This window comes from Scleropages formosus, chromosome 22, assembly GCF_900964775.1.
Source record: "Scleropages formosus chromosome 22, fSclFor1.1, whole genome shotgun sequence".
In the NCBI taxonomy this organism is placed as follows: Eukaryota; Metazoa; Chordata; class Actinopteri; order Osteoglossiformes; family Osteoglossidae; genus Scleropages; species Scleropages formosus.
This window is the reverse complement of record NC_041827.1, coordinates 6201657-6223413: the sequence shown is the minus strand read 5'-3', so window position 1 is coordinate 6223413 and position 21757 is coordinate 6201657. Positions and strand designations below refer to the sequence as shown.

General features: G+C 41.8%; 3 protein-coding genes across 4 annotated transcripts; 1 reads left to right on the top strand and 2 right to left on the bottom strand.

Moving 5' to 3' along the window:
* Positions 1-4723: 4723 nt before the first annotated feature.
* On the top strand, positions 4724-8009 carry tnnc1b (troponin C type 1b (slow)). The gene is made up of 6 exons (XM_018725501.2): positions 4724-4747; positions 6784-6814; positions 6917-7063; positions 7187-7301; positions 7435-7571; positions 7930-8009. Exons 1-6 carry the CDS (start codon positions 4724-4726, stop codon positions 7959-7961), a joined length of 486 nt encoding a protein of 161 aa, XP_018581017.1. The 3' UTR covers positions 7962-8009.
* A 503-nt stretch (positions 8010-8512) lies between these two features.
* tktb (transketolase b) lies at positions 8513-15456 on the bottom strand. The gene is made up of 14 exons (XM_018725475.2): positions 15307-15456; positions 14000-14117; positions 13633-13746; positions 13431-13528; positions 12947-13138; positions 12295-12422; positions 11814-12007; positions 11313-11477; positions 10173-10329; positions 9810-9940; positions 9638-9721; positions 9432-9528; positions 9214-9333; positions 8513-9139 (listed from the first exon to the last, which is right to left on the bottom strand). The coding sequence occupies exons 1-14, from the start codon at positions 15447-15449 to the stop codon at positions 8967-8969; spliced, it is 1914 nt and encodes a 637-aa protein (XP_018580991.1). The 5' UTR covers positions 15450-15456; the 3' UTR covers positions 8513-8966.
* A 1351-nt stretch (positions 15457-16807) lies between these two features.
* Positions 16808-21465, bottom strand: lrrc23 (leucine rich repeat containing 23). 2 transcript variants are annotated; one of them, XM_018725364.2, is made up of 8 exons: positions 21166-21465; positions 20596-20714; positions 20060-20169; positions 19120-19382; positions 18246-18376; positions 17648-17784; positions 17162-17366; positions 16808-17066 (listed from the first exon to the last, which is right to left on the bottom strand). In XM_018725364.2, exons 2-8 carry the CDS (start codon positions 20692-20694, stop codon positions 17037-17039), a joined length of 975 nt encoding a protein of 324 aa, XP_018580880.1. In that variant the 5' UTR covers positions 20695-20714; positions 21166-21465; the 3' UTR covers positions 16808-17036. The 2 variants fall into 2 exon arrangements, with proteins under 2 accessions (XP_018580880.1, XP_018580879.1); XM_018725363.2 differs by having other exon boundaries at positions 20596-20710; positions 21166-21464.
* Positions 21466-21757: the final 292 nt, after the last annotated feature.

Sequence of the window (21757 nt, the reverse complement as noted above, 5' to 3'; positions counted from 1 at the left end):
TTTTTTTAAAAAAAGATCATGTGCATCTTCTGTGTAGCCCCCCCCATCTCCCCCAAAGGAATAAACACCAAGGTGTAATTTAAGTACAGTGAAATCTATTGTGAATATTATCATTATAACTAAAAACCTAATGTAAAGAATTGAGAAAAAAACTGTTTTTGGCTGTATTAGTGCCTGAAAGAACAAATTTGGTGCAAGTTAAAAAAGTTAGGAAATATTAACAAGACACTAGATTTTTTTTCTTCTGTTTGTATTGGAAGAATCCCAGACTGGCTGCAATCCACCGACAGCATTTGGAATGAGGCCTTGTCTGGAATGAAAGGTAGCTTTGTCTCCCTTCTGTCCCCTGCCCATCAAAACACTTATACACACACACACACACACACACACACACACACACACACACACACACACACACACACACACACACACACACACACACACACACTTGTGAAAAAGAGCTTGTGTACACTTTGCTGAGAAACTGCTGGGCTCTGTATTCCCCATCAGCAGCTGACTTATTTATATTTATCTGATGCTTTTCTCCAAAGCAAATTACAATGTAAAGCAATTTACAATTATTTACCCATTTATGCAGCTGGGTAATTTTTACTGGAGCAATTTAAGGTAAGTACCTTGCTGCCTTAGGACACAAAACGTTGCAGGTTTGAATCCTACCTCCAGCTGTAGTACCCTTGAGCAAGGTGCTAACCCCAAATATCCCCAATAAAACTACCCAGCTGTATAAATGGGTAAATAATTGTAAGTAGCATAACATTGCAAGCTGCTTTTGACAAAAGCATCAGTGAAATGAATAAATGTAAATGTAGTTTTAAAAGTGACACAACATTCATCAATTTAGCTGAGGCTTTTCTCCATAGTAACTTACACTGTTAAGTTACCTATAGCTGTTGACCCTTTTACACAGCTCAATAATATTTAACTAGAGAAATTTAGATATTTCAGCAGTAAGTGAAATTTGAACACGCAGCCTTAAAATCGAAAGGCGGCAGTTCGAACCACTGTGGTGGCAGCTGCCCCTACCTCTGCTACCCTACCAGCTGTCCCCACCTACCTACACTACCCTACCAGCTGGCCCTACCTATACTACCCTACCAGCTGCCCCTACTTATGTTACCCTACCAGCTGCCCCTAGCTACGCTACCCTAGTTGCCCATACCTACCTATACTACCCTACCAGCTGCCCCTACTTATGTTACTCTAGGAGCTGCCCCTAGCTACGCTACCCTAGTTGCCCATACCTACCTACACTATCCTACCAGCTGACCCTACCTATCTATGCTAACCTACCCACTGCCCACTTCATCACTGTCAAATAAATAATTGCAGTAAATTTTTACTGAAGCCTCCCCCCTCTTCTGGTAGTTTGGGAGCAAATCCTTGAGAATATCCAGAAGCATTCAAACAGGAAAAAAACTAAATAGTTCACACATCTAAATACTTCCATTGAAAGGCCTAAAGAAAAGTAATCTCAACCTGTGAGGCTAAATGGAGAGAAACGGTCAATATTTGCTGCTTGTTCCACTCCACATTGCTGCTACTGTTATTTTACATGGAATGGCTTCACCCGCATTTCAGTTTAAATAAGTAGTTGTAGTTTTACCCTCTTTATTATGAAAATGGGATTTGGCAGAAAGTGAACCTTGAATGAATTATCCAAATAAACATCTGAAATGATTTCAGGTAGGAATTCAGGTATGAATGAGGGACTGTTCGCAACAAATTCTCCCATTTTTTGTCTTTTACTCTCTTTCTGCATTTTCCATAAATCCTACCACCTCTGCTGACCTTTTATCCAGTCTCCCTGCTTTCATATTCCTTTTTCAGCAAAATTATGTTGTGTCTATAATTTCAGTGTGGAGACCTTCAAAATTTACTTTGGGAAAGCTTCCTTGACCATAAGCATCTTGGTGAAAACCGGCATATGCGTGACCTGTGAATTTGTCAGCACACTGGGCTTGTGCTCCAAACAAGTACTGTCCTTGCGGGAAGTAATATATTTTAATGAATACATACTCAATCCAAACAGAGTCATGGAGTTTCGGTTAGAGAACACAGGAGGAGAAGCCTCCATAATCGGTCAGGCTTAAGGGTGAACATATTCAACAGCGCCACTGTAAATGTTGCTAGGTGTCATGACTGGATTGCCAGTCAACTGGCTGCTTCAGAAAACTGCAGGAATCCCGGAAATTAGAATCTCAGTTCAAAATACACACAGGGAGACAAAAGAAAGCAATGGAAAATAAGGCCGGGGCAATAATATGTTTCACGTAGCTTATCATGTAAATTATTACTATTTATTATTTTAGCTGTGGTTCTTACTGTATTTGAGGCTATTTCATTTTAGAAATACTGTTTCTTCCAACAGTGCATTTAAATGAATAATTCCTTCTGGGGTAAATAGCTTGAATTCTGAATTACAGTATGTTTAAGGTAAATGTAGCATAGCTCTCCCACTGGTGGCTTTCTGATAAGACCCGAGTACATGCGTTCTTATCAATGTATTGGGTCCAAGTTCCAGTGATGTTATGAACATTCCCCGGTATTTACTTTGTTCCTTTCGTATCTGCATATTTATTCAAATAAGATAAAATCTGTATTATTAAATAAACGAATTTTGACTTGCTGACACATTGTAAAAAATGGGACAGAGGGCAATGGAAAACATATTTTACAATATGAACACAGCCATGCCAGTGTGTTTACAGTTTACCATTAAACATGTTATATGTAAAACACTACTGAGAGAAAATGTTTGCGTACTGAGGGCACTATTTTAAACAGAAACATCTAGAGCCCAGATCCTCTAGTCTAGTGTTAAGTCTCATTATCCTGGAAACTAACAAACCAACTGATAATAGAAGAACAGAAGTTCACCCAAACTAAATTGAGTATTAATAGTGCAACTACTGTACTTTGTTTTGTGGGTTGGGATGGAGGGTAAACTAGTTAATACTCAAAATCTCTAGTCTTGGGCTGTCCAAAAGTTTAACAAGCAACAAATTCACTGTTTTATCTTTGTTCACATTTTGGTGGACAATACGTCTTGCTAGAAAGATGTATTCCAAAAATACTCTGCAACACAGTGTTTGAAAAACACATACACAGATGAGCGTTCATTTCAGAGCTTATATTACAATAAAAGACATATTTCTAACATATAACAACGATCTGTAATATCTGAGACAAACGCCTGTCACTTCTTATTGTCAACCAAAGCTGTTTGGTGAAATTAAATCCCATTTGACTGTTTCTAAATCTAGATAGGGGTCTGCTTAGCAGAGATGACCTGTGACCTTTGAGGCTACCAGACAATGGCAGGTGGTCCCTGTCTAGTTCTCTGTGTGTCAGGAGGAGAGCATGAGTGTGATCCACAGATTCAGTTTCCCCCCCCCACTTCTCTTGTTCTCCCCAGCAGCTGAGGTTCCCTACAGGCATTGCCTCCATGGGGTGTCAAGGACACAACAGCCCTGAAATAACCATCTCCATCATCATGACTACATTCCCCATCCCACCCACCGAGCTACCCTTGTCATAGCCCCAGCTATCAGAAATGGAGTTCCTCAGTCATCTGCTCAAGCAAGATGTTAGGAAGCTCCAACAAGATTAAAAGTACATTTCGTAGTGATCATTAACAGTGAAGGTTAACTTTTCTAATGTACTGAATGTCTCACGAATTCTGGCTTCTTCTCGATTGGGAGACAAAAGTGCACCGTTAGGGTGATTTCGCATTGGCTTTGCAGAAGGTTCTCACCTTACTGTGAAAGAATCTTGTAACCTCTTGGCTATGTGGTTTTTTCAGAGCACTAGAATGTGTGTGTGCAAATACAGTCATTTAAAAAACAAAGTGTCAATTACCAGGACTGATTTGTAACGACAAGTAACTGATGGCTCTCCCTAAATCACGTTCCCATTTGAAACTTGGTTTTTCCACTTTACATTAGCGCAAGTACCAAATTAGGCTAAATTTCCAGGCATTTGAGCATGAAAAAGCATGTGAACTCAATAGTGTTTTTCATACCAGTCTGATGATGGTCAAACAAGGCCTTTAACAATCTAAGGCGATTCATTTTTGGGTACTAGTTCAGTCCGTTCAGTCTTTTTTCCCCAATTTCTTTCAGTCTTTCTAACCAGTATTTTTGCCAGTCAATAATATGAAAATATTGAACAATACCTTACATCCCTAGTTATTAGTAACCAGACTTCTGCACACTGAGAAAATAGTTAACCAATCCCAATCCATTATACAAGATGTGTCCACAGTTAAAGGCAGAATTTGCCCAAAATAAACATAAATTATATTTCCAGTGATGATGCAGGCAAAAGTATCAGATTTACAGATAAGTCCTATTGTTTCTGTACAGTACATGTGTTTGAGATAATTCCAAGCTTAATTACCCTATTTATGGTGCTACAATAAGCCTGAGGACACTGGACCCTTCACCAGTAATCTCCACCCACTCCAACATATAGGTCAAACTCAGTCCATCTCCTTTTGTCTTCTTGTCTCAGTCCTTCAGCTAAATTTAGCACTCTGTGTGAGGACAGTATGGGAGTGGCACAGTATTTTTTTTTAACACTAGCATTCCAACAATAAAGCTGAGGGTAGGTGGGGCCTGAGGTCTTTGTCCTGCATCTGCAGTGGCAGAAGGGTGAGTGAGCGTAACCAGTGGCTGAATGAACAGGAGCTAGGCCAGCAACCATGGATGATGTATACAAAGCAGCGGTGAGTAAAAATGGCACGGTAGATAGACTCATATGTACTCGGGGTTTGGATAGAAGGTCTATGTGCATATATCTATAGATGTGTGTATATACACACACTCCTTTGTAATGGTAGTCTGTAGTTAATCCATCCATCGTCCTTCAACCGCTTGTCCCAAACGGGGTCGCAGCAAACCGGAGCCTAACCCAGCAACACAGGGTGCAAGGCCAAAGGCGGAGGGGACGGCAGTCCATCACAAGGCAACCCAAGTGGGGCTCAAACCCCAGACCCACCACACAGCGGGCACCGGTTGAACCCACTACGCCACCCTCTGTAGTTAGTATTTTGCAAAAAATTATTTATCCAGCAAGGCAGTGTTCTTGAAATGTACACAGCAAGGTGATGTCTTATTCTGAAAATAATGAAGGGCTACAGTGAAGAACCATAGAAATTAAAGCTGTGGAAGAGTTGAGTTTGTAGGGTTGGAGGACAATGGAAGGCTTGAAAAAGGGACAGAAAGCAAGTGAACTAACTTGTGAATATCATGAAGTACCATTCACTGTGTTCATTGATAAGTTTCTCCCAATGTAATACAACTCCTAGATTAACTACTGTAATTTTATAGATATAAACATTTTTAGTGGTTGTGGTGAAGGCAACAGCCTTTTTGCTATTGCTTGAACTGCATTATTTTTTACATAGAGGTAAATTACAAGGTACAATTTTAAAAAGTGTGTTAGCTAGGTATGAATGGATCCTTCAGCATTTAAACCTGGTAGGGCTCATATCACCTAACATAAGGAATATTTTTTTTTTTGGGGGGGGATTTATGCATTTCAACTTTTTCAAACTGAAGCTACTTCACTAATCTTAAAATAAGGAAATTTGACATGCACTTACATACCACATACATGCCAAATACCTAAGGCCAGACAGTATTGTTACAGTTACTAGAGAGAGCTTCAGAGAGCCACACATAACTTGAATGAACAAATTTTAAAAGTAGAATGAAGCTCTAAAGGCCACCATTTTTCTCTTCTCTACGTTAAGTTCTACAGATTTTTACCAGGTTATACCTGATCAGTTTCGATTGCAATGGGAACCATTCAAATACTGAATTATCAAGCCGGTGATAATTTGAGACTTTTAGAACCACCTCAAAGATTAAAAAGCCTTAGTTATGATGCTGTTTTACGATGATTTGGTACTGTATCGGTTAAACAGGGTTATTGTTCAAGATTACCCCTAGAGTCCTGCAACTGCAAAGCACAGCTGAAATAATACTGTCATGCTCATTATTGTTGTAAAAGTACACAGAACATGAGCCGCATTCATCGTCCCACCAAAGGACAGTGCTCGAAGACTATATGCCTTCGCCTCTCCTGCTAACAATAGAAAAGGGTTAACGGAGGATGGCGAGGAGGCTGAAGGAAAAAAGCAGCTGTTTGTTCCATCCCCTTAACCCCATGACAAGAATAGCAGAGGGAAACGTTACACCTCCCGCAGACAGTGCAAACAACTTGATGCCGAGTGTTAAACCGAGTTCCAGGGAAGACAAAAGGGCCAGAGGTACAGCTCTAATTTATTATTAGAAATGCCTTCCTCTAAGGTCTCCAACTTGTGCTGCTTTGAGAATGGTGCAGTTATTGCTCAGGTTCCATCATGAGTGTTTAGTAGTAATATGTGAGCATGGTTACCTGAGGTTTCCCCAGGTACTAGTACTGAACTCAACTACAGTTAAAGCTCCCCAGTCTTCTCTTGTGATAAATATTTAAAAATCATTTCCAAAGCATCACACAACTCAGTGAAAACAGAGATGCATTTCACACCCTGATAGAGACAGACACACACATGCCATTCTTGATAAGATCCCAAAGAATAGAATCAGTCTCGAAGTTAAAGAAACAGTGCTATATTATTATTGGGAGGAAAAGAAAATGCTTATGAGATCAGCCATGAAAATTTTCTGCTGTTGGTAACCATGACAATTCTGCCCTTATAAAGACATACCAAAAATACATAAGTACAGTGATGCTGATGCCTCCTTTTTCCAACAGGTTGAGAACTTAACAGAAGAACAGAAAAATGGTGAGTGAATGCTGACATTTATCATTACAACTCCTCCCACTTTTACTCTTATGGGTACTTCAGTGACCAACACTCACTTCCTCCTGTCCCTACTCTTTCCAGAGTTCAAGGCTGCCTTTGACATCTTTGTGCAGGATGCAGAGGATGGCTGCATCAGTACCAAGGAGCTGGGGAAGGTGATGCGCATGCTGGGACAGAATCCTACTCCAGAGGAGCTGCAGGAGATGATTGATGAGGTGGATGAAGATGGTATGTCAGCAACTAAACACAATAGACTAGGCACCAAGCTTCAGCCGTCCTAGTCTAATCAGTCTTAAGTGAAAACCACTTGTAATGATTATACACGTCAAAGTAATGTGTCCATTCCTACAGGAAGTGGTACGGTAGACTTTGATGAATTCCTGGTGATGATGGTACGTTGCATGAAGGAGGAAAGCAAAGGAAAGTCAGAGGAAGAGCTGGCAGAACTTTTCCGCATGTTCGACAAGTAAGGCTCCCTTACGGAATCAACAAGGAAGGGCCATCTTGAATAGTCAAGACAAGCCACACTAAAACATACTGTGCAGATTGGATCACAGCTGTACATCCTGCCCAGTTTAACAGTGAAAATTTCTCATCAGAAATGGAGATGGTTACATTGACCTAGAGGAGTTGAAAAACATGCTGGAGTCAACTGGGGAAGTCATCACTGAGGATGACATTGAAGAGCTCATGAAGGATGGTGACAAGAACAACGATGGGAAGATTGATTATGATGGTAAGGAGAATCCTTCTATGAAGTTGTGCATCAGAAAACATTGAGTGGGTACTCACATTACAGCTGCAAACCTCAGAGTTTGCAAGTATGGTAGAGTAAAGAAATCCCTGAACCTTTGCAAATAGAGAAGTCATCTAAAATTGTGTTGAACTGAACCATTTCCTTTCACTGAAGAATCCTTAGACAGGGGAACAAATGTTACCTGTGACATATGCACAAAGCCATTATAGGCAATTAAGCTGAGAGCAATCCAGCTGTAGCAAGAGAATAGAGTTCATGAAAGTTGACCATGACCAGAAAGGGGGGAGGGAAAAAAAAAAAAAAATTTCAGCTTATTGTGCTTTTTTTTTTTTTGCAGAGTTCTTGGAATTCATGAAGGGAGTTGAATAGTATTAACTGGATTGAGTACAACATTCAAGGGCCTGGAAAAGACTGACCCAAAACCAACACATCTTAAACCCGAGTACCCTACAGCGAGGTGGGACAGTTTAGTGTAACAGCTGTTTTATCTAAATTATTTGCACAATGAAACAATAGCACACTGAGCTCATGTTGAATACTTCTGAGCCTACCCTTTAATACAAAAAAAAAAAAAAAATAAATAAAAAAAGTCTCCTTTCAAAACACCAACTAAATCAGTATATTCCAAACTGGAATTAGAACCCCTGCAAAAGGAAATATGGGGGGGGGGGGTGGTGGGTGTCATTTTCAATAAAGAGCTGCTTTTTCCATAGTGGAGTATGGATTCCTAGTATACCTTTCTGTACACCTGTGTAATGTGCTTGGGGAGGGGAATGACAAAAACTGCTTTAAAACTAGATTTCAGGTGTAAGTTAACACTTCTGTTTGGACAGAGTTTGTGTTTCTCCAAAGAAAAATTTGAGAAAAGTCCCATAAATCTGTTCTACTCACTACTATAATGAAACAAGACCAACTGCATATGCTGCAAATAATTTATTCTTGCATAGTCATCTCAGGAGTGCAAACAGATAAGGAACACAAGCAGAATGAGTTTACACTCAGACCCTTAAAGCTGCTTCTGCATCCTGAAGGCACACAATACCAGCTGCTGGTTTCATATTAAGATGTAGCTTTCAAAACATTAAGGTCAGAGGAACCATGAGTGCATTTCCCAGTGAAGCTGTAACATTTACATTTCACAAAAAGTCATTCAAGCAGTAAGTAGTGGAATTAGTAAAGAAAAGCAATTTGATACAGGAGGAAGTCTGAATATACAATAGGCTGAAACATGACTCACTAGGTGAGAAAGCCATGTCACAGCTGAGTTTTTCCTCCCTTATTCAGACCTAGTTTGCTGAACCTGAAGACACCCATTACTACATCTTTGTTGGAGGACTAACTGGCATTGGACTTAACAGGGTGGGATTTCCTTCTTTAGGTGGCAATCACATCTTTGACAGCCCTCACAATGGCCTTGGCGCTAATGCCGTACAGGTCAAGCAGCTCCTGAGGCTTCCCACTCCGGGGAACCGTTGTTATTGCCAACGTCTTCACCACAATGCCGCATTCCTTGGTCAGTATGGAGCATACAGCTTCGCCCAGTCCTCCTGAGAGAATAGCCACAGTCAAGGGAACAATACAGCTGTGTGGTCACTACATGAAAGACTTCTGAAGCTCTTACCTTCTTTATAGTGGTCCTCCACAACTATAATCCTACCACCTGTGGCCTGAGCACTAGACACAATGGTGGCATTATCCAGAGGCTTAATGGTAAATGGGTCAATCACCCTGATATTCACACCTGGTGAAAAAGTATACTGTTAGAACTTTAATGGGCCTCATTTAGCATTTTATCAAAAATGGATTAAATATGTCACTGGATACAATTTTGCTCTTCACCTTCAATGGCAAGCTCTTCTGCAGCTGCAAGAGCTTCATGCAGAGTCACACCTGCCCCAATGACTGTTACCTTGTCATTTTCTGATTGCTGCACCACCTATACAGGAAGTCTGGTTTATACAACTGCTCAGAGCTAAGGGTTGATCTACAGAAACAGTTACCTTATACCTCAAATACTAGTTTTAATCCTGCTTTTCTGATCTCACCTTGGCACATCCCACTTCAAATTTTTCCTCTGCTGGATAGATTACAGTGGTGTCTGGTCGAGTGGTCCTAATGAAGCAGATTCCCTAGAACACAATATTGCACAAAAAGGGAAGACTATAGGAAAGGTGACATCCAAGTCCCCCCCCCCCAAAATAACACTTAAGGGCTCACCTTTGTGTTAGCAGCCAGCTCTACAGCTCTTTCTGTGGAGACTGCATCACAGGGGTAGAAGATTGTGCAGGTGGGGATGGCTCTGAACATGGCAAGGTCTTCAAGAGCCATTTGGGAAGGGCCATCCTCACCTGAGGAGCGAGCCAAGTTAAGGAATCGGCTGTTAACCGCTTTCAGGGTTGTAGAGTATGGAGCCATAGGGTGTTTTGGCAAGCCACAGCTTTGATAGCAGTGCAGGCCACAATAGGACAAGCACATGAGACCAGTTTACCCAATACACATTACTGCAAGGCACTAGAATCTGCTCATATGTCAAGTTATATTTGTGGCCATTAATCCAGTCATGCATTTTCAGTTTCTTACCAACTGAAACACCACAGTGGGAGCCAACCAAGTTGATATTTGACTGGGAGATTGCTGCCATGCGCAGCTGGTCATAGGCTCGACTCAAGAAGGCACCGAAGGTGCTGACAAATGGCACACAGCGATCCCTGGTAGCACAACCAACAGCCACACTAACCTGAAAGAGTGGAAAGCAACTTCAGGTGTTAAATATATAGGCTTCCCATGGTGATTTATACATTAGAGTTCACGGAAACTACATTTTCATTTAGCTGATTTTCTCCAAAGAAACTAAGATGCTTTGGAATTTACCCAAATATACAGCTAGGTAATTTATTATATTGTTTAGGGCTAAGCCCTTAATCAAGGCTAGTGTAACAGGATTGTAATTTCTCACACAAACCAAACCTGTGCCTCAAATCACATTTGTTCTTTAAGATGGAAAGTGAGAACCAAATCTGTATAGGAAGTGACTGTTAGGGGTAACAGGGAATAGTCTAGTATAGACTCATTTCCCCACACAAGCTGGAGCTTTAACATTAATACCCTTACACAAGAGTAAATAAAGCCTTAATTTCACAAATGAGGGTGTAGCAAATATTTGCTACATTACACAATGTTGTGTTTTTTCAATACTTTGCAGAAGGCTCTTCCAACAGATTCAGCACAATGCTCACTGGACCATGTCTGACACCATGGTTGCACAGTAGATCGGCATTTACATGTTCTTTGCATTTGTGGGAGTTTCCTCAGTCCAAAGACTGACATTTGGATTAAATGGCAACAGTTTAGCGCATGAATGAGCATCCCATCTAGGGTGGAGATTTACTCATCTGGAGTATTGTGTTTTTAGGCTGACCTATAGAATGACCTTGATTTAGACAAATGGCAAGCAGGATCTTACTTCAAGTTTTTGAACAGGCTATGCTTATGTGAATCCTGTATGTTGCTTTGGAAGATTTTGCTTGAGCAAGATCAATACCTTTACTGGAGTACCAGCAGTCTCAACCAGGTTACTTTGTGCAACCAACACTTGGCAAGAAGCTTAATCCTGGTGCTTTCACATAGGATAGGTTTTTGGAAGTATTCTAGCATGACTTTGCTTCTCCTATGCACTGGTCTGATTTACTGCTGCACATTCCTTCTATGAAGGAGACTCACCATATTCTGTTCAGCAATAAAGCATTCAATATAGCGTTCTGGATGGAACTTCCTGAAGATCTCAGAAAAAGTTGAATTTTTGGTGTCACCATCTAATGCCACCACTCTCTGACATGCATCTCCCAGCTTGACGAGAGCAAACCCATAAGCACGCCTTGTGGCCACCTGCAGGGAGAAGTATGATTGTATAAATGGTAACAAAATTTACCTAAGAGGTCAAAGGCAATATGGACCAGAAAGTGCTAGACTCACTATGTGGAAATGTGGTCCATCATACTGTCAGTGGAAAGTACCTGTTACACTGACAGATTGCCTGGACAGTAACCCATTCTAGAGATTTTATACAATACAGTATTCTTACTGTACCCTTTCTGGATAGGAACCTTGACCAAGGGTATAGCAGGCATGAGATTGTCTAAAGGTTCCTGGTTTCAGTTACAGAACCATGTTGCCAGCTAGTGGACCTTATGTCCTACATTACAGCACAGTAAATTGACTCACCTTATCACCCAATTTATAGGCAGGTAGGGAAGGCAAGCTAATAGGAGAAAGGTCCACAGAAACCATATCTTCTATGGGGAGCTTGGGGCAAAGGGGCTTGCTGGAGCCAATTAGTCCTTGGAGCTCAGACAACAAGGACTCCGCACAGTCATCTGGAATGGGCTTGCCATGCCAGTTATCCTCATTCTCAATTCCTGAGATGACAGAACCAGAAGGTGAAGTCCAGTTTGTCTAATACATGCTGAGCAACTTGGAACAGAAGCTATAGAGCTGCAGGTAACAGCAGTTCTGGATCATTGCCTTATGTGGTTCAAATAAGGCAACTTAAGTTAAAGGACCTCAGCTGTAGTTGAGGTGGACAAAGATGACATGTCAAGTATAGATCTGAAATTTAGAGTTAAAAGTTGCTCCCATTTAGTGTATCATTTTGGGATTATGACCACCCCCCCTTACAAGAGGAATTTGTGACCTAGTTCCCCACCTGCAAGTCCTTTGCCCTTGAAGGTCCTTGCAATGATTGCAGTGGGTAAGCCCTTTGTTTGTTCAGCCTGCCACAGGGCCCTGCACAGCTCTTCCACATCATGTCCATCCACAATGGATGTGTTCCATCTGGGGAAACAGAATCAAGTCTAACCATTTAGAAAGGGTCTTAAGTCACCATTTCCCTAAGAAATGTTTTCCATATAGGGAATGTTTTTAACCAAAACCTTTATGCAGTGACTTGCGTGATGTCACATTTTGCTACACGAACCAGTAGACAAGATGACTATACTCATGCATCCAAATATTTCTTTGGACAATACACTCTTGGTACCCACCCATTTCCCCACAAAGGAATGTTGCTTTTGAGGACAGTACTAGGTGTCGATGCAAGAATGTAGCAACTGTATAGCTGATACATCAGTATAATGGAATACATTAGGCCTGTGTCAAACAGGAGGGTGTGTACTGCCACCTTAAAGGCAATGCTTGTGTAATTTGTGCAACAAGTTATTTATGACGTAGCTTCCTGCTCATTTCCATTACAAATTGAAATTTTTTTTTTAAAAAAAAGTTGGTAGCAAGAGTAAATTAAGACTTCCTGAGGTTGCCCATTTAAGATGTTGCAGAGTAACATTATGCAACACACTAACCCAAAGGCCTGGCAGCGTTTCTGGTAGGTCTCGGTGTCATGCTGCAGTGGAGTAGCCCCACTCTGGCCCAGACGGTTCACATCCAGGATAGCCACAAGGTTGTCTAGATTGTAATAGGAGGCAAAGGCCATTGCCTCCCACACTGCCCCCTCGGAACACTCGCCGTCCCCCAGCAGGCAGTAGACACGGTAGCTAAGAGGGTAAAGGGAGCAACATGGATAGTTACACCTCATACATTGAGGATGCTGGTCATTGCTCTTAAGTTGGACTGCAGCCCAGTAGCATGGCACTAAGCCATGTAAGCTTTTACCTCACCTACCACTGCAGTGAGTAAGTACATACCCAAAATACCCTTGGGGTTAAACATGTATTCATGTGTGCACTGGCAGTACAAGTCAGAAGGTACTTCTATAAACAGGATAAAGGAACTGAAGACTTTCCTACAATAAGCCATAATCAAGGCAGTTGCTTATAGCTGCAGTACCTAGATTTGTCAAAGTACTTCCCAGTGTAGGCCATGCCACATGCAGCACCAAGACCTTGACCCAATGAGCCTGTTGCAACATCCACAAACTCTGCTTTCTGGAAGACCAGAGAGAGAAAGGCACATCCAAGAATGGGAATGAAAGGTTATCATGTGAATGAAATCTGGCTAGTGTGCAAGACTAGCATCAGATGCTACTCACTGGAGTTGGGTGGCCCTCTAGCTCACAGTCAACCTTGCGGAAGTCCAGAAGCCTAGACTCCTCCACAAAACCAGCCTCTGCCCAGGCTGCATACAGGATGGGTGCAGCATGTCCCTGTGATTGGCAAATAAGATTATGATTTAGAACCACTGCTGTCAAAAGTTTAAGGGATGTATGAAACTTTTCCTCAGCATTATTGAGGATGCAATTGAGAAACAAGCCATAAACATGATCCCTCTAGCAACATCTTCATGCCCTGGTATTTCTCCAACATAATTATCACCAGGTGTTCATAAACAGTTTGAAAAGCCACTTAAGTACTGACCAAACAATGGAGGATCTGACAGGTTGTGTCTAGAGGACCCACCTTAGACATGACAAAGCGATCATTGCTGGCATTGCGAGGGTCCTGGGCCTTGTATCGCATTGTGTGGAAGAAGAGCACAGACATGATCTCCGCAGCACTGCAGCATGATGTGGGGTGTCTGGAGGAGAAGACAACACTTTATTCTGGATGTGCTGCCTGTTGGGACCCTCAGGGCAGCTTAAGACCACAGGTATCTAGCCTTGTGGCTGGTGGTTTTGTTCCAACCGAGGGCTTAACTACTCAAGGTAGTAAGGCAGTTTCACAAGTCACCATTACACCAAATCCTGCCCTGAGTCAGGGAAGCCCCTTAAGTCATTAGATTAAACTGGCATAATTAAGCCAAGTCATCTTTTATGACAATAGTAACTTCCAAGTCATTCACTGTCAATACACATTGTTGTGTCAAGGGAAAAGACATGAACACTCAAATCTATGAGATCGTTGGTCTTTAGGGCAACAAATTTCTCACACCTTTAAGAGAAAATTAGCAACAACAGAAAAACCTGCCAAGACAGGTGTACCTGACCAGGAGCCATAAGAACACATCTGTGCTGAGGTCCTGTTCCCTATCTGCATACATCCCTCATTACTACATGAAAAAACCCCCAATGATGCAGAATATAAAGCAGCTACCAAGAATGATTAAGGGATGGTGTCAAGATCTTAGCTGAATTACAAACAATATACTGTAAGTTCAACAGGGGAGAGAAAAAGCAGTTTACATATTATCTTAACCCATTAACTTTGGGGTCAGTAGGACAAGAGGTCATTTTCAGGAAATACATTTTTAATTTCTTTTGTCATTAGTGACAAAAAAGGGATCCTCTTGTTTATATTAGAACTAAAATGCCCCAGAGAGCCATTCCAGCTGCAAATAGGAGGGTCCTGGTCAAGCAAGCAGTGACCAAGAAAGCAGCACTGTAATTCCACACACTGGCACAGGGAGATGAAACCCATAAACTGAGAACATTGTCACACCACAGGCAAGAGTCTCCACAACAGCAATCTGCATTTCCCCAGGTCCTTGTGATCATAGGTGCATTGAAAGCCACCAAATTGAAGCATCATCTTCTGCTTTCCCCTCAGATCAGCAAGGAAAAAAAAAAAAAAAAAAAAAAAAAAAAATGAACAGGAGCATTAAAGAGGAAGTTATGAGTCTAGCTCTGCTAGAGCTAAAATAGCACCTACATAGTTTTAATGCTGGTGTCCTGCTCAATTCACTACTGAGCAAGAGATACAACATACAGCACATGTTCATAATTAAAGTCACAGGCTTAAAGATCAGGTCATCATGACTAGGCCTTTACCCCGAGCCGGAGGCACACGTGGCTCTGATGGAATGGATCCGCAGTTTGTTTGCCACATCCTTAAGGCTTTGCAACGTTTCATCATCCACTTTTTCGTAGTCAGCCATTGCAAGATGAGTATCAGCCTTCAAACTGCACCCCATAAAACCTGATAGGACAGCTGTGCTCTCAGGAATGTCTCCAGGTGGGCTTTAAAGGTGAAGTGCTCAGGTGGCCCCTCCCACATTCCCTCCCACTAAGGTGCTGCACCTCTTCCACAGGCCTGTCTGAGATTGCTCATCAGCGCTGCTCTCCACTACAGAGCTTTACTTGTCTGAAACCACTAGTATTCACCTTGAGGTGACCGAATGGCCAGCTCACACTTAAATGCTCTGATAAACCCAATTTATTTTAAATCTGTCTGACCTGTGTCTTACTATATTTCCTCCTGTGCTTGTTTGGTAATAATTTAAAAAAAGTGTATTTATGTTCTCATCTTTGCTCAGGCCATGTCTTCGTATCTGATTTTGATTTACTGCTTTTGCACAATTTCTTGTAAGTATGGACAGTTGGATGGACTGCTGAATCCCATTCAGCACTCAAAAGGGGTCTCAGAACACATCTGTGAAGCCCACATCTGTCCTGATTGCCAAAGAGCTCCACATTTTAAACCACATCATCTGTTATGTAGATCATTGTAAGATGTGGCATGGCGGCACAGTGAGTAGCGCTGCTGCCTCAGTGTCTGGGTGGTACGAGAGGACATGGGTTTGATTCCTGCTCAGTGTGTGTGGAGTTTGCATGTTCTCCATGTGTATGTGTGGGGGTGCTCTGGTTTCCTCCCACGCTCCAAAGACATGCTGGTCACGTTCACCTGTTGTGTGTGTGTTCCACAGCTGTATGGATGAGTGACCCAGTGTAAGTCACTTTGGTGCATTGTGTGGGCTGATAACACTACAGAGAGTTCATTGGAAGCTGCTTTAGATAAAAGTGTCTGCTAAATAAAAATGTATTTCCATCTGCTCAACTCTGTTAAGAGAAGGCTGGAAGCTCATGGGAAGGACTTTGATTATCTGGTCATTCATTCAATTATTGCCCAGCTTGGCATTTTTCTTGCAAACATTTCATTACCAATCCAGCTGACATCTTCAGCAACTGACTGAGCTCTCCAAGCAGTTGCTCATGTCATGTGTGCCCAGAAAAATCTGACTTGGACAAGTGGGAGAGGTGATCACTTCTGAGACACATTGTAATTTGCTATTCTTAATTTATTCTCGCAGTTCTTTTTAATATTACTGCGTTGTTGCCTTTGTCTTTGTATGTTACTGTGACCCAGCATTGCTGGTGTTGCAATAAAAAAGTGGTATCGGACAAATGAGCTGCGGTTTGGGATAAAAAGACATGAATTCTTTTGAAAAATATATTTAATGAATTCCTACAATTAAAAGTATTTCCTAGATTTCAAGTATACCGTACATTCAAAAAGCTATGAAAATAAGTTACTTGACCTAAAATGTAGGCAAACTAAATAGCCTTAACTGTACAAACACGTTGCGTGCTTTCAGATTCATACAGCAGATTAACCTTCGTGATATCAAAACACAAGCTCTCCACAAATTCTTTATTGGAATAAATATCATAAATGTGATCAAGAAGCCTGCAAATGTTTCCAGGTGAGGGTGCAGCTCTGGGAGGAAAACTGGAGAAAGTGATGTGGCGGGTTATAACGTGGCACCAATCCGGGACTAACTTTAGTCCGCACCGTCATCACCTTCGATTTCCTAAAAATAAAGCACATCAGTTATAACAGACTGTAATGACTGCATTTCAGCCCAGACTAGATTCCTTCTCTGTGTCTTCGTGCCCAGTTACTGACCAGGAGCCTCTCCTGAACCTCTGCCTTCTCGTCCTCTGTGATGGCCTGCTTGTCCAACCGCTCCAGCTGTGGCAGGAGTTTGAGGACAGAAATGCGGTAGTCCTCCCCCTCGGTGACCGGATTCCCCGTCAGGATCAGCACCTGCAACGTTGTGGACACCGCCGCCAGGCTGCTTAGGGCATCTGGGGAGAACACCTTGTTATTCCTGGCAAAAAGGTTGAGAGAAAAGGGAATAATAATCATAATAATAATAATAATCATAATGCACACAACATAAAGTGAAGACATTCCCTGGATTGGATGATAGTGACACACTAACAAAATTCCAGTTGGACAACATGTGGAAGGAAAGTGGAGCAACGAAAGGAAACACTGACAAAGACTTTGAGACTTCTGCAAACACCAAGGTCGCCCCATTTTTGAACCAACAACCTTGGCACTGGGAGGTGAGACAAAGGTGCACTTCTGAGACGGTATTCGCAGTACCTCACATTCAGGTACTGCAAAGACTTCATGTTAGAATTTATGCCATCCAGGGTCTCCAGCTGGTTGTCTCGCAGGTGCAGAGTTGTTAGACTCTCCAGATACTCCAGGCCGTCCAGCCTCTTGATCCTATTTCTTCCCTGAAAGGTTCATTTCATTTCAAACACCCCGAATTGAAAAAGTGCTCAGAATGTATTCCTCTACTTATACTACATTAATCAAAGCCATCATTTTATTTATCCGATTAAAAAAAAAGACGAGGGTTAAAAATGTGAAGTTTTGCCAACTAATGCCAAGCCTGTCGACATAATATTTTTGGATTAATAACAGAAATCCTTTAAAATTTTTAAGGACATGAACAAGTCATGGGACTAAAAAGATGATTGAAATCACTGTTTTCAGACAATTTTTCAGATTGGTAATAGATGTAGATTGCATTTTATTACACAAGCGAATGTGACACTATTGATCAAAGCCAAGAATAAATCAAACTGTTGCCTTATTATTTAATAAAGATATTCCCAGGTGCACCACATCAGCCTACCTAGAAGAGCTTTTTACAGCCCTTGGTGACAACAACTGAAGCTTTACTGCACTGTACCAGATAGAGCCTGCGCAGGTTTGGCAGGTAGATGCCATGTGTGGTTTCCAGCTGATTTCCCCGCAGTTCTAGGGCCACCAGACTGGTCAACCTGCTGCTGTCCAGTCCCGATACACGCTGGATTTTGTTACCTGAGGAGATACTACTATACCTGTGACTCCGAGCCTTCTACCCATTTACCTGTGCCACACTAAACAGGTGTAACTTCAGTCTATTTGCTCAAAAGTCAATAAATTAACATAATCTGGTGTCCAAAGAAAAGCAATTACTAGAAAGCACACTTTTAATTTTTTTTTTTTGGTTTCATTCTGAGAAATGCATAAATTTAATTTGATCGCAATTAACAAACACTTTAATGCAGCAGTGATCTGGTAGAATGAAAACTGAGGGGGGAGGTAAGAGAGGCAGGAATTAAAATTTATCACAACCATGATTCCATTTTAAAATGAACTGACTGGTAGTTCACAACTGACATATTCATTTCTAGCGTGATTTGAACGGTGAGGTACGTTCACGGGGGGGGGGTGCGGAGGCGCAGCAGGTTTGGTCTGTGCCTGCTCTCTGGTGGGTGTGGGGTTCAAGTCCCGCTTGGGGTGCCTTGCGACGGACTGGCGTCCTGTCCTGGGTGTGTCCCCTTGCGCCCTGCGTTTCTGGGTTAGGCTCTGGTTCGCCGCGACCCCACTCAGGACGAGCGGTTTCACTCAATGTGTGTGGGCACATTCACGTAAATCATCTGCTTTTGCAATCATACCACTTTTCTGATGAGTCTTCCCCTTCCTCCTTAAGGAATAATCTCATTTGTCTTCTGTTCCAGCATATATTGCATGAGCATATCTGGTGCAGTTAATGCACAGTGCCTATCAATATAACTGACCAGTGAGAGTGAGACTCTCCAGGGCAGGTCCTCCAAGGCCCTCTGTGTTTTGGATGCAGTTCTGGGCCAGGCTAAGCCACTGTAGATAGGCCAGCTGGCTCACAGGTTGGTCTTTCAAACTCTGCACCAGGTTCCTATCCACCTTTAGCCAGAGCAGCTGCGTGAGTGGCGCCAATGAGGAGAGGTCTGTGAGGCGGTTGGAGGAGACGTCAAGGAATCGAAGGTGGACAAAGCTGCCGAGCAGACCAATCTCCGTCAGATTCCTGGTGGAAATGGATTGTCGGTTGGGTCAACAGCGCAAGTATTAAATGTTGAAATGCATCAGTTAGCTGAAAGCATCTCAATCAGAAAAGTCAAGACAGTTTCTTGCCTGAATAAACAACTGAGACTGAGTGGAAGTCAAATCAAAGACAATATACATGATTACATAAATTATAATAAATATAATATATACAGGTGGCCCCGACTTACGATGGGGTTATATTCTGAGAAACTAAGTTGAAAACGCATTTAAAAAACTTAATACACACCCCTGTGTGACAGACTGGCAGATGCGGATTGCCGCCGCTGCCCAGCATTGCGAGAGAGTATCGCACCCCATATTGCTTCACTGGGAAAACATCAAAATTTAAAATTCGAAGTACAGTTTCTACTGAATGTCTATCACCAGCTCACCATCGGAAAGTCGAAAAATCATAAGTCGAACAGCATCACTATTACATGCGGCATTTTACCATAACTGTCCTATTTGTATATCAGTCTGAAACTGAAGTGTGATTTATTGGTGCAAATATAACTACATTGCGATACTGATACCAAAAAAAAAAAAAAAAACGTATCTGCAAATCATTTGAATTGGTCTGCTATGGAAAAAACATGTCTGGTGCCAAAGTTCATGGCAAATAATGTTAACGGAATTGACAAATGTTAGCGCTGTTACCTGTTTCTCAGATCCAGCTTGACAAAAGCGTGACCCAGACCATTTCCAGTCTTACACAAGAGCGACAGGCTTTCTGTTATCATGTCCTGAGTAAGCGGACAAGGCACATTCTGCGTTGGGAGTGAAGGGAGAATGCAGAATGGTAATATTACCATTTGGAAGATAAATGTAATGAGAAAATGTATTTAAGAACGCGAGACTGTATGGTCTGAAATTCCAAAGACCACTTCCAGTCAGATGATTTATAAATAACTGATCCTTCTCCAGATCACCCAGATTTATAAGTAGAATAATGATACAATAACCAGATACCCGATTCAGGCTCAAAAGGAGGAAAAAAAAAAGTGTGGAAAATTCTGCCAGGACTAATTTAGACAGGATTGATGCAGACTGAAGGAAAAAGCAGCACTTAGTCTAAGAAGCAACTTGGACTGAAAACGTTTCTTCAACTTGGGCAAAATGAATCTGACATATATAACTGGAAATGATAAACGCAGGAGAAAATATCTGCATTTAAATATTTACTGACAAAATACCTTCTTTTGCTCTAAAATGGCCTTTCGCTCCTCCTCCTTTTCAGCGTCCTCGAACTCAGACTCCTCAAGTATGAACTCGTCATCCTCTGCCTCCGACATCACTCTGCCTGCCTACCTACCTCCAAAACGAGTACATGGACAAAACAGAATAAAAAGACGCAACTTATATTGAATGATGGAAGTCTTTGTTATTGTCTTGTACCACGAGAAGAAGTGAGGATTATTAAACTTAAAGCATAAGGGGGAAAAAAGGAGCACCACAACGTCTAAGAAAAGAATAATTTAGATTTTTAATGTGAGAAGGCACATGACATGAGGAGCTTCTAATCTAAGCATTTAAAACCGATTCCAAGTCTCAAAGACTTGAAATTTAAACTAAAATCATGCCGCATGTTAAAAAGACAATAGTGACTGTACAGAGCACTTTTTAACGGAATTTACCGGCTGTGCTGCTACTTTCCGAGTCCAGGCACGAAGCCCCTCTGATAGCCCTGTACAACACGGCTACAACAAACAATAATGTTTACAGATATTTTTCCCCTCGTAAACCCACAAAAGCCATATTTTTACCTCGTCTCCAGCGGAATCCGTGTTTGTACACCCGGAACTGCACACCGGTTCGGAGAGCTGCTGCTTCTTAAAGAATTACTGTGTAAAGGTCCTTGCGAATTGTTTGCCGCTGTTGTCATGGAAACGACGCTGCCCGTGCGCTGGTGTCGTGTGAGGAAACCCGTCGTTCTCCGCCCCTCAGTTCGTCATTTAGCTTTATGATGCAACTTTACCAAGCAACGCATAAGAAATGGCGATTTGATCTCTGTTGCTACATCACTAAACCAACTATAACAAAGTTTATAGTATAAAGGCATTTAATAAAAGGTATTACAAAAGCACACAGGAGCACTGCGGATGGGCTCTGTTTAGGGCCTACAAAGTGACAGCTTGTTTAAGTTGGTCAAGGGAACAGGTAGTACATGCTCATGAGTAAGTTGCAACTGCTAAGAGCCAGCACAGATTTAAAAAAAAAAAAATAACTACCATTACACTTGCTAAGGTAGCTTCCCATTAGCATTTGTTATGGTACAGAACTCATCTATACAGAGAGCACAAGTACAGATGATACTTTTGAAAAACTCAAATTTACAAAAAAGTTTCTAGCTATTTA

Bases quoted from the DNA above. Each gene is read 5' to 3' on its own strand.
- tktb (XM_018725475.2), bottom strand. From the start codon at position 15,449: ATGGGGTGCAGTTTGAAGGCTGATACTCATCTTGCAATGGCTGACTAC. The intron at 14,118-15,306 runs GTAAAGGCCTAG...CTTCTCCTCCAG, and splicing joins ACGTGTGCCTCCGGCTCGGG to ACACCCCACATCATGCTGCA. The intron at 9,722-9,809 runs GTGAGCCCTTAA...ATTGTGTTCTAG, and splicing joins AGCTGGCTGCTAACACAAAG to GGAATCTGCTTCATTAGGAC.
- lrrc23 (XM_018725364.2), bottom strand. From the start codon at position 20,694: ATGTCGGAGGCAGAGGATGACGAGTTCATACTTGAGGAGTCTGAGTTC. The intron at 18,377-19,119 runs GTCAGTTATATT...GTATCTCCTCAG, and splicing joins GGAGAGTCTCACTCTCACTG to GTAACAAAATCCAGCGTGTA. The intron at 17,367-17,647 runs GTACTGCGAATA...CCTTTTTGCCAG, and splicing joins TTGCAGTACCTGAATGTGAG to GAATAACAAGGTGTTCTCCC.
- tnnc1b (XM_018725501.2), top strand. From the start codon at position 4,724: ATGGATGATGTATACAAAGCAGCG. The intron at 6,815-6,916 runs GTGAGTGAATGC...TACTCTTTCCAG, and splicing joins AACAGAAGAACAGAAAAATG to AGTTCAAGGCTGCCTTTGAC. The intron at 7,572-7,929 runs GTAAGGAGAATC...TTTTTTTTGCAG, and splicing joins TGGGAAGATTGATTATGATG to AGTTCTTGGAATTCATGAAG.